Below are 17,639 nucleotides of genomic sequence, written 5' to 3' on the forward strand. Positions count from 1 at the left end.
CGCCGGGCTCCATACGCTGCTCCGGGAACGGCGTAGATTATGGAGAAGCTTGCACGTATCTTGTTGAATTTAACAGATTATGCAGTTGGAAGGAAGCATTTTCTGTTAAATGGGATGGGGAAGTGTTAGTGAGAAGGAATTGTAACCTTTTGGAGGAAGATTAATCTTGGAAGCGCAAGTAGTGGATTTTGTTCGCATCCCTCTCTGCCCTGAACCCTGCACTCGCTCGCTGCTGCGTGCTCTGCATGTGTAGGAGCGTGTCTATTTGGACATAGATGGCCAGTGAAAAGTTGGAACCATATGGTCATCTTCCAGTGCTCTGCTGAGGTATACCTGATGGGTCTTTTTTTTACCACCCACAAAGCCATGATCAGCAAATGCCAAGATCTCAAGTGAGCTGGCTGAGAAGAAAGGAAGCATTTTGGAAAGATGGGCTGAACGTTACCATGCAGAATACAAATGCATAACAATGCTCACCAGCTCTGAAAAGCCAGCAGGAGGGCTGGTTTCTGTAAGGACTTGCTGCTTCTCCCAGACCTGAGGCTGGGCGACCACCCCCTGGCCCACCCAGCGAGGCGTACCTGGCCCAGGAGCTGAGCGGACCCTCAGGTCCCCAAGCCGCTCTTCCTGAACGTCCTGCCTTTCGAGGCCCCACCTCAGCCTGCGTGTCCTCCTAGAGGCTGTTCTGTGTGCCCGAAAAACAAGCCACGCCAGGACAGTTGGAGGAAAAATTTGGAGGAAGGGCGGGATCCAGGTAGAGAGAGATCAGTTGGTATAAAGGAGACAGAGCTATCTCACGAAGGTGGACTGATTTATAAATGCCTCCATCTGTCCGTACGTAATCCATTCATCTTTGCCCACCGTCCACTCACTCACCCACCCATCCATCATCCATCCTCCCAGTGATCTGTCTTCCCGCTGAGAAGCCGTGTAGCGTGGTGGTGCCGATTCAGGGTGAGCCTGATGAGGCCAAGCTACAAAGACTAAATGTCCAGTAACCTCTGTGCTTGTGTATCACTTTATTACTGATTTGGGTAACCTTTCTGAGCCTCTGTTTTCCCAGTTGTAAAACGGGGATAGTAGCTTAAGTGTCTTTGAAGGTTAAATAGCTGGTGAGTTGCCAAGTCCAAGTTGCCACACCCAGACAGATGTGCTTGGGGCTGGACCTCCAGCTCAGGAGGACGTGGTGCTGGGAGGTCTCTGTGTTCACACACGGACGAGGCCCCTGCCTTCAGGCTTCGCGGCACCCACTTTTTGGAGCGATCGGAAGGTATTTGAGGGTGTCCATGACGGCTTGTTGGGGCTCCTGCCCCCGGCTGGCTTTGTGTACAGGAGCACGTCCTCCCCTGGGAGGGAAGAAGCCTCAGTCACCTCCTCTGATCCGAGGCGGGAGGAGCCGGAGAGAGCCGACCGCCTCCTGCCCACTCCCCAGTCCCTGGTAGTCAGGAGCTTCGGAAATAAATGAAACTGTACGGTTGGAGTAATTTGCTAATTTGTTTAAGTAACACCCCCAGTCAGAGACATGACATAAATTAGTGCAGGGAGGCACTTGGGGTGGGACGGATGGGTGATGTGAAGTGGAAACGCAGAGAACCAGCGCCGGAAGGCAGTCGTGATGGCCGCCGCACCAGCCGTGACTCCAGCGCGGCGAGGAGCTGGCCTGATGGCCTTGAAAGAATCTGAGCTGCTGACCCAGAGGTGTGGGGTCAGCTGGACCAGCTCCTAGCATCACTTGCCCTGCTCACCTGCTGTGGGACCTCAGGCCCCTGACGTGGGAACCTGGTTCCCCAGTTACGAGGCCAGAGGTCACTGGGCCCGCCTTGGAAGCACCCAGCCTGTTACCAAGGGCGGCTGGCCCGACAGCAAGGTCCAGGAAATGGCAGGTTTCTCTCTGTGATGCCCTCCGGCCCTCTCCCCTCCCCACTGGCAGCCCGAGCATCACTGGAGGTGGGGGAAGGAATCTCTGCACCCTGTTACCTGGAGTCCTAGTGGGGCCTTTGCTTTCCAGATTTCTGCTGGGACCTGCTTGGTCTGGAGGTGGGTGAAGCCCACATATCTCCTGTCTGCCCCTGAAGCTCTTCTGCGAGGGGAACAAGCAGACTGCTCAGCACCCCTGGACCAGGCCGGGATGACAGATAGGAGGGTGTGTGAGGCGGGAGGCAGAGGGGCCTTGCAGAGCTCAGCGCCGTGGTCTGGTTGGCAGCACTGAGGGGCAGGGGCCAGGTCTGTTCCCTTCGTGTCTCCAGGGACTGTGGCCCGGGCCATAAACCCCAGTGCCTTAAAATGAGTGAAGCGGGTGGGGTGTCAGTGGTAGAGACAGGCTGGGACTGCGCTGACTGACCTCTGCTTCTTGCCTGAAGGAGACACAGGTACCTAGCACTTGCCTGGGCCAAGATTGTGAGATTTGAAATGGATTGATTTCTAGAAAACAGAAAGAATGACATTTTACTGGGAGTTTCTCTAATTTTTAACGTTGGCGACAAATTGAAATTTTAAAAAGACGAGAAAGTTTTTTTTTTGGCCAAACAATATGTCAGTGGGCAGGGCTGGCCTGCAGGCTTCTAGCTGGCAAACTCTGGCCCAGGGAAGCTGACTCCTTTTTGAACCTCAAAAGCCTTTTTGCGTTTCCATTCATTGGCTTGCCTGATCCCAGAACAGTCTTGCGAGGTAGACATTTTTCTTCCCATGTCACCGGTGAGGAAGCAGAGGGCCGTTAAACAGAGGCGGTTAAGTCATATGGCTCGTTAGTGTCTGAGCCCCAGCTGTCAACCCTTAGAGTCCCCATGCCTGTCACTGGACAATCTCCCTGAGTTGACGAACAGCAGAGAAAAGGGAATGCTATTTTTCTCCAACCTATAAAGAGGTCTGGGGACTTCCCTGGCCATCCAGTGGCTAAGACTCTGCCTTCCAGTTCAGGGGGCGTGGGTTCAGTCCCTGGCCCGGGAACCAAGATCCCACGTGCTGTGCAGTTTGGACCAAAACAAGAGATGTCTTTTTTTGGTGGGCGGGGAGCGGGGTGACTGGTGAGGCAGTGATGAACAGACCAAGCGTCCGGAGAACCACTCACTCTACAGCCCCCAGGTGAAGGGGCCTGAGGCGGGGAGGCGGGGAGGCAGGGCTGGGGACCCGGGGGCAGGGTCTCCTTCCCTGGTGGAATTGCTGTGGACAGAACCAGAGGCGGGGAAGTCCTGAGAATGAGGCGGGGCCCCTGCAGCTCAGAGGCCCAGCCGGAAGCTGCCCAGCTCCCTCCCGCTGGTCTGGGGGGCTTCAGTCGGCCACCCAGCAGAAACGGGACAGGGAGACCTCAGGGTTGGTGATCAGAGGGCACCTGTCTGGAGGGAGGGTCACCTCTGCCAGGGCTCCCGGGGGCTCTTGCCTGCCCCTCTTCCCCCAACTGCCCTGTCGCCTCCGGAAGCCAACAGCAGTGCCCTGTGTGTGTGTGTCTGTCTGTCTGTGTCTGTGTCGGCCCTGCAGGCAGCCTGCCCTACGAGTACAAGATCGTGATCGCCGGCAACCACGAGCTGACCTTCGACCAGGAGTTCATGGCCGACCTCATCAAGCAGGACTTCTACTACTTCCCATCCGTGTCGAAGCTGAAGCCCGAGAACTACGAGAATGTGCAGTCACTGCTGACCAACTGCATCTACCTGCAGGACTCAGAGGTCACCGTGCGGGGCTTCCGGATCTACGGCTCCCCGTGGTGAGTGTGCCGGACGCCGTCCTGACCGCTGGCGACGGTGAAGCTATGCAAGGGTTGGGGGGGATGGTGGAGCTGAAGCTGAGTGCTCAGAGGGAGGTGGGCCTGGGAGAAACCACGGAGAGACTTGAGGCCAGCTGTCCCCTCACACCGCGTGACCCTGGGCAGGTCACTGCCACCCTCTTAGCCTTGGTTTCCCCATATCTGACAGATAATTAAATATGCTACCCTGGCTCACATTTAGACAGTACTATTATTATCCTCATTTTCCAGGTGAGGAAACTGAGGCACAGAAAGGATGAGGGCCTTGCTGAAGGTCACACAGCTAGGAATGGGCAGAGCTGAGATTAAACCCAGGCAGGTGGTTCCAGAATCCCTACTTTTAACCATCATCCTATACGCCAGGAATCTCCCTATTGTCTGTCCCTCTGACACACGGAAGATGCTTGGGTGGGAGTGATGACCGATTAGCCAGACTGAGAAGAGGCAGTCGGACTTTCCATGGAGGGCCAAACGCCTGGTTTACTGTACTGGGGACAGCAGTTGTTTAGATCACAAGCATGCATCGAGACTTTGTTCCCTGTTGGAGACACAGAGCAATCAGGCCTTAACCCTAGGCTCTCCTGGCTCAGTGGGCATCAGGGTGAGAACAGGTCATGACTGGTCTCCATGATGGTCAGTGTGTCCATAGTAACCCGAGTAATAACGATGGTGGCCATGATGGTGGTGGTGATGCTGATGGTGAAGGTGATGATGGTGATGATGGTAATGATGGTGATGGTGGTGATGATGGTGATGATGGTGGTGGTGAAGGTGATGGTGGTGATGATGCTGATGATGGTAATGATGAAGGTGATGGTGGTGATGATGGTGATGGTGAAGGTGATGATGATGGTGGTGAAGGTGATGTGGTGATGGTGGTGATGGTGAAGGTGATGATGGTGGTGGTGATGATGATGGTGATGACGGAAATGATGGTGGTGATGATGGTAATGATGGTGAAGGTGATGATGATGGTGGTGGTGATGGTGATGATGATGGTGGTGAAGGTGATAGTGGTGATGATGGTGATGATGGTAATGATGAAGGTGATGGTGGTGATGATGGTGATGGTGAAGGTGATGGTGGTGGTGATGGTGAAGGTGATGATGGTGATGATGGTGAAGGTGATGATGACAGTGGTGGTGGTGGTGATGATGATGATGATGGCGGTGATGATGGTAATGATGATGATAGTGGTGATGGTGGTGATGATCGTAATGATGAAGGTGATGATGATGGTGGTGATGATGGTGATGGTGAAGGTGATGGTGGTGATGATGATGGTGTTAAGATTATGTTAATGATGATGATGACAATAAATCATCCCTGAGTGATTACAGTAAGCTGGGTCCTGGGCTTAAGTCTTCGTAAGAACTGTCTCTAACTTGACGCCTGTGAGGACTCCTTTATTGTCCCAGGTCTACAGGTGGATAGACCGACTGGTCCTTAGAGGCCCAGCTGGCAGTGGCTACAAGATGCCAAGTACTGGCAGGGGGAGGAGGATACACAGGAAGGGGAGACATCAGGGGCTTGAAAGCGTGGCTTGATCGTGGAGGGACCCCTGGAGGGGGTGGGGTGACCAGAGCCCCACGGGAGGAGAGGGTCATTCCCAGGCGTGGAGGGGGACAGGGCCTGAAGCTGTGCCATCAGCCAGAGCAGCGCACTTAGGGAGCTGATGGGGCGATCCGGGGGACACGGGGTCTGTCCAGGCGCAGAGACTTCAGGGAAAACAGCTGCCAACTGAGAGTAGCCAGGAAGCCTGGGCTGCCCTGGTTGATGGGGCAGGTGACCCCCTGCTGCCTGGATGCTGCGGGTGGGTTCAGGACGTGGCCCCACCCTGCCAAGGCTCCCTCATGGGGCAGGGGTGAGATGCCAGGCTGTCCTTGAGCCCCTGGAGGTGTCTGCGGTCACCTCCCCTATCCTCATCATGTACAGGGTCTCCACAAACCCTCCTGGGAGCCCGTGGGGTCCCAGACAAGGCCTGATGTGGCACTCAGAGGTGTGATGAGCTCGGGACCAAGGCCGAGAGAGGAGGTGGCTGAGTCAGGCTGTGAGGGCTCAGACCAGGAGGGGAAGTGTGTTTAAGCAGGAGATGGTTGTCGGAGGAGGAGCCAGGGTGAGCGGAGGCCTGGAGGGGAGGGGAGGACCGGAGCATGAGGTGCAGGTGGGGAGGCGGGGAGATGAGGATCAAGGGTCCGGAGGGTCAGGTGTCAGACCGGGGACTCCGGACTGGATCTCTTTGCCCCATGGTTTCCCATAGCCCGTCTCCCCCGCACACCCACACACCCATACACAGACACACACACTTTTTTTTTTTTAAACTTGTATTCCTTAGAAGTTAACAACATGGCTTTAGGACCAAACTGCCTGGGCTCAGCTCTCGGCCTCACTTGCTATGGGCTGTGTGACCCTGGGTGAGTCGCCTAACCTCTGCTTACCTCCGTTGCCTCTGCAAAATGGGAATAACAGGCACCACCTGTGGAGGGTTGTTGTAAAGCTGTCGGGAGGGTTCAGCTGAGCCGAGCGGCTGCACCAAACTTTCCACGAACAGAGACATTCTTGTTCTTTGCTGTGTGGCGCACCCCCTTCCCCTCCTGCCCCCTGCCCAGAGCCCAGCGCGTGGGAGGGAGCGTGGCAGGGCCGGCGGGCAGCAAGCATCACTGCGTCCTTCCCGTCCCACCCAGAGCGGCTCGATGCAGCCCCACAGCTGGGCTCCAAAGAACCCCTTTAGCAGCTAGCTCCCCAGGCTCCTGGGCGGGCTGCCAGCTCAGCCCTGCGGCCCCTCTGCCAGCTCGAGGCCACGTGCTGGAGCTGCTGAGGCCTGGGTGAGGCTGCTGCCGGCCTTGCTGGGGTCCAGTCGCGGCCTGCTCCAGCTGCTCCTGGTCTCTGCTTGGGCTTCTGTGGCCCCAGAACCAGCAGCTTTGGACCCTTTAGTGGCAGGTCCCCTGGGGCCTGAGCGGGAGAAGCATCTTTCCCTTGACCCTTACCTTCCCTCGCAGCTGGGTGCACACCTCCACCCCACGCCACAGAGGGCCCAGCCCCAGGCTGCAGGAGTGGGAGGGGCTGCAGGACAGAGAAGGGACCTCGCACCAGGCTTGGTGAGATCCGGGAGGACTCCCTGTGGGAGGAGGTTTTTGAAGGAGGCATGTTTCCGTGATGGTATCACCGACTCAATGGACATGAGTTTGAGTAAACTCTGGGAGTTGGTGATGGACCAACACAGGGAGGCCTGGCGTGCTGCAGTCCACGGGGTCACAAAGAGTCAGACATGACTGAGCGACTGAACTGAACTGAATTGGTGTTTCTGTAGGTGGAGGAGGTGGGAAGGAGCCACTGTTACGTGCTGGGCCCTGTCAGGCTCTATTTGGGCTGCTGTTGCCTCACAGCCCTTGACACAGACAGAGGGCTAAAGGGCATCTCACCTGCATTCCAAGATGCAGGCCGGGAGCTGGCATTCCCTGCAGCAACCCCAGATTCCCCTGGGCCCTGTCTGGGGCTGGGAGCAGGCGAGATGTGGGCTCCTGTGCTGGGGAAGTTTCCCTGAGTTTCTCTGCATGAACCAGTTGCTTGCATCTGCTTCTGCGGCATCGTGGAGTTAATACTGACTTCCCCCTGCCACCCTAGCCCCCTGGGACCTGTGTGCCTGAGTAGGCGGGCCCCTGCTGCCGGGCCCCCGACTTCTCAGCTACAGTCGTGGTTGGGCAGTGGAGTGGTGAGGGAAGGGCTGTTCAAACTGCGGCACATCACCACTTCTTCGCTGTGTGACTCTGGGCAAGTACCTTAGCCTCTCTGATCCCTCTGTCTAGGAAAGTGATCCTAACTCCCTTGTAGGGAGGCTGTGAGGTCTGTGTGGGCCCGTCCGGATGGAGGCTCTGCCCAGAGTGAGGCCTTGAAGGTTGGCTGTGTTTATTCCTGCTGCGGTGGAGACCAGGAGAGAGGGAGCCGTGTTCCCTGCTGGTACCTCAGCAGCCCCCAGGGGAGGGCCAGACTTGCAATCACCTCATTTAATGCAAGGGCGGGAAGAGGCCCAGGTGAGGATGTGGCTTGCCCAGGGCCCCCCGTGGGTGGTTCCCCTCGTTTTCGATCTGCTCCACAGTGGAGATGCGCCAGGCGTGGAGCAACGTGCTCTCTGTGTGTTCCTGGGTTCTCTGAACAGCCTCAGGATGCACTTCACACCTGCCTTGTTGGCCTGCGCGGACACTGAGATCTGGGGATCAGAGTGACGTTCTCATGACTGCTCATTGACCGGTTCATTCCTGTCGATCAAGTACTTGTCCTGGGGACACGCCATGAGCCAGGCACACGCAGCTCCTGCAGTCATTGGGTTTTCATGCTCTTGGGAGGCACGTCAACCATCAACTCCTTGATTCAACAGAAGTTGCGAGGAGCTCTAGGAGCTGGGGTTGGGGAAGTCTCCCCATGGAAGACATAGATACAGGCAGCTCTGGGGGCCCGGGAAGGGTGTGACAGGCAGAGGGAACAGACCCGGCGAGGGCCAGACAGAGGGCCATGGGCACACTGGGGCGGAGTGTGGCTTCCAGGGTCTCAGGGAGAGAGCAGATGCCAGAGGCTGGGCTGTCAGGCAGGCTGGCGGCTGCTACGGTGGGTGGTGGCGTCACCCTGGGCTCCCAGCGCTCCTTCTGCCTGTAGCTGGCGTCCTGAGTCTGTGGGGACCTGGCACATTACATCCAAGGCCTAGAAGGGACACTCGTGTGTGCGGAGCTGGTGCCCGGTCCTGCTTGTGTCCTGGACCCAGACACACAGGGACATCCCCACTGCCCCGACTCTCGCTCCGCGTCTGACCTCGGCATGTCGCGTCTCTCTGAGCCTCTGTCTTCCTTCTGAGCAAGGGAGCCGTAGCAGCCTCTGTGTGCTGTCCCTGGGTGAAGCCACGCGGCGGAAGGCCACTGAGAAGTCCCCAGAGGGTATTCCCGGCCAAAAAACCTCGTGGCCCGGCTGCTGACTCTGCCTGATTTGAGGGGAGGTGGTCTGTGCACCGCCCCCTCCACTATCTGTTGAGGGAGAGGCAGGGTGAGCTCACCCCCGGTGCCAGCCACCTGGGCATATGGCCGCTTGGAGGGGACAGACAGCAAAGCTGATGGTGATTATTATTAAATTCAGATGTTCCGGGCTTTCCTCTTGTTTTTCCTGTGCCCTTAACATATTGACTAGCATGTGGAAGACAGGCGACTTTAGCAGCATCATAACGCCAGCAGGCAGGGATCAGGGATCAAATAAACTGATAGCCCTGGGTAGCCTAATATCGATGGCATCTGGGGTGTGTGGGCAAAGCTGCCCCGGGCCGAGGGGCAGACCTAGTCTGTGTTGTCTGAGGAAGCAGAGCAGGAACAAGAGGCTGGTTCTCACCAGTGTGGGATGTTTATCGCACAGGTGGGAGCCCAGAGGAGAGGCAGTGTGGCTTTGCTGAGTGGTGAGCTGCCTGCTACAAGGGGCATGCAAGCAGAGATACGCTGGGCTGGGCCTGGGTGTCCTCTCTACCTCTCCCCTTCCTAGAGGGCCACCATTTCTCTTCCTGAGGCTGGTGATGCCCTGTAAGTGGAGGGAGGCATGGGCCAGCTCCTGGGGAGGTCCTTTTGGTGCTAGACTTGGGAGGTCAGGAGGGGGACCAGGCTGGCCTTAATATTGAGAACTCACAGTTATCACGACTGGCCTTTCCTTTAAGTACTACCACCCGGAGATGCTCTGCTTGGGAGACCAGTGGGTCTGACTTGAGCGGTTCCAGTTCTTGTCAGACACACACTCGGAGGCCCACAGTGGCCATGGGGTGCCTGGCCCCCTGCGGAGGAGGGGCCCCAAGAATGGATCCAGCCTGGCTCTTCCCCCCATGACAGGGCAGCATTAGCAACCCCACTTTGCAGGATGGTCAGAGGCAGAGAGAGAATAACTTTTTAACTTGAGTATGTCCTCTCCAATATTTTGAAAGTGAAAACTGAAAGTGTTTTTGCTCAGTCATGTCTGACTCTTTGAGATGCCGTGGGCTGTAGCCCACCAGGCTCCTCTGTCTGTGGTAAGAATACTGGAGTGGGTAGCCATGCCCTTCTGCAGGGGATCTTCCTGACCCAGGAAACGAGCCCAGGTCTCCTGCATTGCAGGCAGATTCTTTGCCATCTGAACTTACAAAAATGTGCTTACACTAAAAATCCTATATATTGTTTGCCTGAAATTCAAATTTAACGGGGAGATGGTCTGGCCACCCGAATCCTGAGATAGTTGGGTTCTGCTTGTTTTTTGAATGCTGTAAAAGTGGGCTCCTGTGTTGTATGCACCATGCCTGCTTTTTTCACTCAATATTGTATTTTTAAGATTCCTCCATGTCATCATGTGCAGTTGCGCTTGGGTCTTTTTTCATTGCTGTGTAGGATTTCATCGTATGCATATTTCATGACTTATTTATCCGTTCTACAAATAGGCCCATTATAAATAATGTTCCTGTGAACATCCTACATGTACCTTAGTGCACAGAGAGATATACTTTTGAATGAGGGTGCCCCCCCCACCACACGGACCCCTAGGAATGAAGTGGTCAGATCCACTGCACAGCTCTTCAGCAGAGGCCAAGAGGTCAGCAGTAACTTGTCTCACCTCCCTTCAACCACTTTGTCTTTGTGAGACTTGTAAGTTGTATCCATCTGGTGGCTGGGTAGGGATCACGATGTGGATTTCACTTGCGTTCCCTTGATGACTCATGAGGTTGAGAATCTTGGCCACTTAGCTTTCTTCTTTTGTGATGGGCTCAGGTCTTTTGCCCCTTTAAAAAAGTAATTGGGTTGTCTGCCCTTTATGTATTTTTTCATAGAGATTCTTTATTCGGAAGGCAAGCCCGTCATCACATGTAATGTCTCAAGAGGCATTTCCTCCCCCATGACCTGCCTCTTCCCTCTCCTAGCAGACTCAGATGACCGTGTGTGTTCAGTCACATCAGTCGTGTCCGACTCTGCGACCCCATGGACCATGGCCTGCCAGGCTCCTCTGCCCATGGGATTCTCCAGGCAAGAATACAGGAGTGGGTTGCCATGACCAGAAGGTCTTAATTTTGGTGCAAAGTGAAGTCGCTCAGTTGTGTCTGACTCTCTGCGACCCCATGGACTGTAGCCTACCAGGCTTCTCCGTCCATGGGATTGTCCAGGCAAGAGTACTGGAGTGGGTTGCCATTTCCTTCTCCAGGGGATCTTCCCGACCCAGGGATGGAACCTGGGTCTCCCGCATTGCAGGCAGACGCTTTACCATCTGAGCCACCAGGGAAGCAGCCTAACCAGTCACAGGTCTGTGATTTTCTTTGTGGGAAGTGCTTTCTGTGTCCTGTTTAAGAAAGCCCTCCCTTGAAGTCATGAATATGTTTCCACATTATCTGAGATCGTCCCGGTTTTGCTGTTTCTGTTCAGGTGTTAGCGCCACCGGCTGTGATTGCGCTGATGGTGTGAGGTAGGGATCCCGCTCGGGGATTTTCTGCATGGCCCGGCGTTCATCCGGAGGTCATCCTTCCTGGCGGCTCCATGTGCCCTTCTCAGCTGACACATGGGGAGCTGCGTCTGGGCTGTGTCCTGCCCCTTCAGTCCACTTAGCTCCAGGACCACACTGTCTTAATTACCCTGGCCACCGATTCCTTTCAAGTCTCTTCCCGACCAGAATAGTCGAGGCTCCAGGAAAGCAGGGACCTGTCTTCCACGGGGTGGTCATATCACCACATGCCCCGTCCAGCCCGGTATGGGAGGGATGGAGGTCTCCCTGGGAGCCCCAGGCTTGTGCGGCCACCCTCCCGGGGCACCGTGACTTTCTAGAAGTCATCTCTGGTCTCTTCAGATGCAGACTGGGTACCGGGCACTGAGCCTTGGCCCAGAGCAGCTTAGAGGAAGGCGGCGGGAACCAAGCGCAGAAGAAGAAGAACTCAGCTGTTACAAAATCCTAAGTGTTAAAAAAAAAAAATTCCGTATACATACCGTATTCATTTATGGGCTTTGGATGCATTTTTTGTTCTCATTTAACTGAAAACGGCCTTGATTTTTTTTTTTTTTAAAGGAGAGAGGGGGGTGAAGTTGGCACGCAGCTAGTCCATCTGGTCTAATTACTTCTGGTATTTTGAAAGAAGGCATCTAAACCTGCTGAGACAGGAAACTTTGAGAAGTGGCGGCCGGGCCGCTGCTGGGCGTCTGGGCTGGGATCCTGCTCAGTAACTTGGAGGCCTGGCCGCCTGTGGGCAGGGCAGGGCCTGGGGGCAGCTGGGAGACTGAGGGTCCAGCGGTCTGCAAACAGCCAGCATGAGCGGTGATCTTGGGTCAGGCCTTGGCTTCTGTGAAATGACAGTGGGCAGTCCCCTTGTACAGGGGTGTTCTTAGGATTCAAATCTTTTGCGTAAGATGCTTGGCACTCACTAGTCGTTCAACACACAGTGGTCCCACCCACCCCCCAAACCTTTCCAGCTACTGCCTCGACTGCCCAGAGTGGGGGCTGGGGGAGGTTGTCTGCGAACAGCCTGTGTGGCCCTGGGCGAGGCTGGCGGTGGACTACAGTCTGAGCTCCCCCTTCAGGGTGCACGGAGAAGGCCCGCTGCAGGGTGGGGTGGACGGACAGGAACTCAGCTGCCAGGGAATTTAAAACCTGAGCCCCAGAGGTGCTGATGAGACAGTAACATCGTTACTGTTGACACCACTGAGCTGACCAGAGGCTTTATACTTTGAGCTCAAATCTTCACCACCAGGAGGAGGTCTGACCCTTGTCCCCATTTTACAGCTGAGAAGACTGAGGCCCACAAGGTCATGTGACTGGCTGAAGGTCCCACAGTAACTGAGACTCCAGCTGGGCCTGAATGGAAGGGCAGAAGCCCTGCCCAGAACTGAGGACAGAGAGGTCGCTAAAATAAAATGCTTTCTAAAGGACTTGATGAAATACATGTTTTAGAGACAAAAGAATAGAGGATGAAATTATGAGCTCCTAACTTTTCCCTTGCTTCTCAACACCTCTTACCAGCATGTGGTCAAAGTCCTGGGAAGGCTGGGTCAGTGGGGCAGGATCCCGGGTTGCGGGGGGACCCGAGGCAGCCCGCAGTGCCCCTGCGGGCCAGAGGCCGGTGGGCGACCACAGTGAGGCCAGTGTGGACTGCCGCCCCCCTTGCTGGGCTCCTGACCTTCGGTCCTCCTGGCTCGGAGTGAGGAGTGACTGGGTCTGGGACTCGACTCCAGGCGCCTATAACCCTTTGCTCTTTTGCTATTAAGAAAATCTTTTAAATCTTAAAAAAAAAAAAAAAAAAAAATACTGATTTTTCAGGCTCTGCAGTAATTCTCCAAGGCGTTTGGGGTGTTATAATTTGAGATTGCCTGCTCATGTTCTGGCTTCCCAGGTGGCTCAGCTGTAGAGAATCCGCTGTAATGCAGGAGATGTGGGTTCAATCCTTGGGTCGGGAAGATCCCCTGGAGGAGGGCATGGCAACCCACTCCAGTGTTCTTGCCTGGAGGATCCCATGGACAGAGGAGCCTGGTGGGGCTACAGTCCACGGGGCCTCAAAGAGTCGGACATGACTGGGCACACTTATGTTCTGCAAGGCTCTACTGGGGGATCCTGGGAAGCCTGGGGGGTGCACACAGCCAGGGATTGCTTTCTAGTCCTCACCTGGCCTAGAGCTTTGGGGGCCTGTAGGTTCACCACCCGGGGAAGCCTGGGTCAGGGGTCCAGGGGAGGCGTCCTCTTCCTGGGGGAGGCGTCTGCTTTTCCCAGAAGCCTTCTCAGGGCCAGCTTTGCGGTCACAGCCCCAACTAACCTCCGCCCGCTGCCTCACGGCCATGAAGGCCCACATTCCTGGCTTCAGAGGCTGGAGGTCCCGGGGCATTTAAGCCGCGCTTGTTACACTCCATCCTGCATTTCTAGACGGTTTCAGCATGGGCCGTGGGCTTGGTCTATTGAGACAAGAGAGGCCAAGGCTCTTAGTCCCCTTCAGTACCTGCAATCTGCATTCCACAGACTTCCCAAGAGCTGCTCCACAGTCCCTTCACTCTGCCAGCCACTCCCCACAGGACAAGGCAGAACTGTTCTTACCCCTGTTTTGAAGGGGGCAGGGTGAGGCGAGGCGTGGGGGAGTCAAACGACAGGTCCAGGATCTCAGCCATAGGCAGCAACTGGACTTGGGCGGCTCCGGGGGTGGCCAGCCTTGACCTGCTTCATCAGCTGTGGCTTCCCAGCCTGTCTTCTGGCACATCCTTACCGCAGTCCCTGTTGGGCTGCTGAACCAGTCGGGGCTGGCCTTCGGGGTCCCAGGTTCCTGACCCTGTCAGTGGTAAGTGCTCCAGAACCCCGTCCCGGGGCTCTGCCCCGGTGCCCCGAGTGAGGCCCCGGGAGCTTCTGGTTGGAGCATCACAGAACTTGGGTTCACCCCTCTCACCCCTGCCTGGAGCCCAAATCAAGCTGGGAACAGCCCGTGTCTGTGCAAGGGAGGCTGGGAAGCCTGCCCTCGGGCTGACCACGAGCCCCACCTGAACCCTGGTGTCCCCGAGTGCCCCCTCGGTCAGTCCTGTGATGGCAACGTGATGGGCTTGGGAGGGTCCCCCAGGGACGAGCAGTGTCCTCCGCCAGCGGTCAGTTCCCTCTCCTTCCTCCGCCGGATCTTAGACTTGTCAGCCTTATACACCACTGGCGGTCGGTGAATTTTTTAGAATAACTTTTATTTATTTGGCTGTGCTGGGTCTTTGTTGCCGCGTGGGCTTTTCCCTAGCTGCAGAGAGCAGGGGGGCTCCCGAACCGCAGCGCGTGGCCTTCCCTTTGAGGTGGCTTCTCGTGGCAGAGCACGGGCTCCGGGGCGCGCGGACTCAGGCGTTGGGGCACGTGGCTCCGCGGTGTGGGTTGTGAGCTCCAGAGCACAGGCTCAGTAGCTGTGATGCGGGGGCTTGGTTGCTCCGGGGCATGTGGGGTCTTCCTGGCTCAGGGATTGAACCTGTGTCTCCTGCATTGACAGGCAGAGTCTTTGCCGCTGAGCCAGCGGGGAGGTCCTGATGGAGAAGTTTGGCTGGAGGAAGAAATTCCTCACCTTCTGGCCCACGCTGTGTGCTGCCTCTGGGTGCATGCGCACACATGCACACACTCACACACACACAGGACCCCCGCCCCGCACATGCAGCACACATGCACACCACACAACACAGGCACATGTGCACACACATGTACACACACGCAGCCACACACACACAGAGTCCACAGCCCACACATGCAATACACATGCACATGTGCACACACATGTGTGCAGACACACAGAGCCCTCACCCCACACAGGCAATACACATGCACACGTGCACACACACATATGCAAACACACAACTATACACACACAGAGCCCTCACACCACACATGCAATACCCACGCACACCCACACACACACTCATATCCACACACAGGACCCCCACACTGCACATGCAGCACACATGCACACCACACCACATGCACATGTGCACACATATGTACACACACAGAGCCCTCACACCACACATGCAATACACATGCACACGTGCACACACACATGTGCAGACACACAGCTATACACACACAGAGCCCTCACACCACACAGGCAATACCCACACACACACTAACACACACAGATACACAGGACCCCCGCCCCGCACATGCAGCACACATGCACACCACACCACACATGCACACATACATGTACACACACAGAGCCCCCACACCACAATGCACATATGCACACACACATACACACAGCTGTACACACACACAGCCCTCACACCACACATGCAATACACATGCATACACATAAGTACACATATACACACAGAGCCCTCGCACCACACATACAGTGCAGACACGCACATGTACACACTCTCTCTCCCATATGCTTTCTCTCACACATGTGCACACATACATGTACACGCACACAGAGCCCCCACGCCACACATGCGTGGCACACACATATGTACATAAACACACTGCTGTATACACACAGAGTCCTCACACCACACATGTAGTACAGACACACACATGCACACACTGTCTCTCTCTCCCATACAATTTCTCTCACACATGCACACACACATGCACACGCACAGAGTCCCCACACCACATGTGCACGCACGCATATGTACACACACACAGGGCCCTCACACTACACATGCAGTACAGACACACATGCACACACTGTTTCCCTCTCCCATACGCTTTTTCTCACACATGTGCGTTCCGTCTTCTCACACACACACTTCTGCACACAGATGCTCTCTCCTCTCACACATGGGACTCTCTTCTGCTCCTCCTTTCCTGTCCTTATCTTTCCTGATTTCACATTGTTTTCTTTACAGAAGGGCCCCTTAACACACACACACACACTCTTCTACACGAGATTAATGTTTGAACGTGTTGTCTGCCTTCTCCCCACTGCAGAGTCCCAGCCAAACAGAAGATGAATGACTCTGAGCGTGGAAGGGTGGGGGAAATTAATTAGCAATGACAAAGGACCCCATTTTGGGTTCCACTCACCTTGCTGCTGACTTGCCATAAGTGGGCGCCGGGTGCAGATTGTGACTGACAGGCCCACTCCCGCTGGCCCCACCGCAGGGTGGGTGGCAGCGTCTCCCCCAGGCCCCTCGACTCGCCAGCCCAGGAGATGCAGAGAAGGAGCCAGGCATGCCTGTCTCCCTCAGAGTCAGGACCTCCTCAGGAGACCGGGGCACCTGTGGGATGAGGAGTCAGCGGGAACTGGCTGGGGGACCCGGACACATCACCCCCTCTGAGCCTCGGTCTCCCCTTGCTGCGGATGGAGCACAGACTCGCCGGGGTGCCAAGAGGCTCCCGGGACGCACGTGGACCAGTGACCGGTGTCATCCTTGCCTGAGAGGCAGGGGCCACGGCCGGCTCCCTGGAAGTGGCCCCAGAAAACCGGGCCTTTGGGGGAGAGGGTGCTGGGGCAGGAAGGATAGATGAGGATCAGGATGTGTGCTGGGCATGGAGCGGACCTGGTCCACTCGTCTTGTCTGAGCTTGTCTTTCTCGTCAGGCTTGTCTGAGCTTAGGGGCGGCCTCTGCCCAGTGCACATGGCAGCCTTCCTCCTGTAGGAGGAGAGGCGGAAGTGGAAGCTGTCTGTCCTGTGGTGGCGGGCACTGTGAGCGGTTCTTCCCTTCCATCTGCAAGGCAGCCGCCCCGGTCCTCACCTGGGGAACGGGCTGCCTGGGGAGGCAGGGACGGTCTCCCGAGGGAGGGGAGTTGGGAGGAGCCAAAGATGTGAGCATTGCCTCTGAGGCCCCATCTGTGAAATGGGCACACAGTTCCCCCTGGTCAGGTCGTGGCAGCAGGAAGGAGAATGGGAAGCTCAGCAGATGGTGAGAGTTCTGTTTCTGGTCCTGGTGGGGAGTCTCGGGGCTTCAGGACTTCCAGGGGCTCTGGGGAGGATCCTGTCGGGAGGGTGCGGGGAGGAGAGGGTTCATGTTTAGTTCTTCCCATCTGCCTACCTGCCAGGTAGAGCACCTGTCAGTTCATTCCATCATTCATTCACGCACACCTGGTGCAAGCCCTCCCTGATATCCACCTAGATCCAGCCATCTTTTGGGCAGGAAGGACTCAGGGATGATTGACCTGGGCCTGCCCTGAAGGAGCCAGTGCAAGCATACTCAGAGCAGGAAGGGTAAGTTACCTGTGCTTGGGGATGGAGGTGATCAGAGAAAGCTTCCTGGAGGAGGTGGCCTTTGACTCAGGTCTTAATAAATCACAGGTCATGGGCTCCAAGGAGAGGCTGGGAAGGGCATTGCAGATGGCTGGAACAGTATGAGCCAAAACCTGGAGGTGGGGAGAGGCTGGGCTGGGTTAAGGAAGCAGAGGATCGTTGTGGCTGGTGGCTGGTGAGCTCACTGGGGAGTCTGAGCTGGACGGTCCGGAATGTAGGCTGGAGCAA

General features: G+C 56.2%; 1 protein-coding gene across 1 annotated transcript in view; it reads left to right on the plus strand.

Annotated features, from left to right (window-relative positions):
• The window catches only part of MPPED1 (metallophosphoesterase domain containing 1), a 77,232-nt gene that overhangs the window by 47,752 nt on the left and 11,841 nt on the right, over positions 1-17,639 (plus strand). The window contains exon 4 of the mRNA XM_065924184.1: positions 3,475-3,700. Coding sequence (XP_065780256.1) covers positions 3,475-3,700 — 226 coding nt within the window. The remainder of the gene's footprint in view (positions 1-3,474; positions 3,701-17,639) is intronic.

This window comes from Muntiacus reevesi, chromosome 1 (assembly GCF_963930625.1).
Source record: "Muntiacus reevesi chromosome 1, mMunRee1.1, whole genome shotgun sequence".
NCBI lineage: Eukaryota > Metazoa > Chordata > Mammalia > Artiodactyla > Cervidae > Muntiacus > Muntiacus reevesi.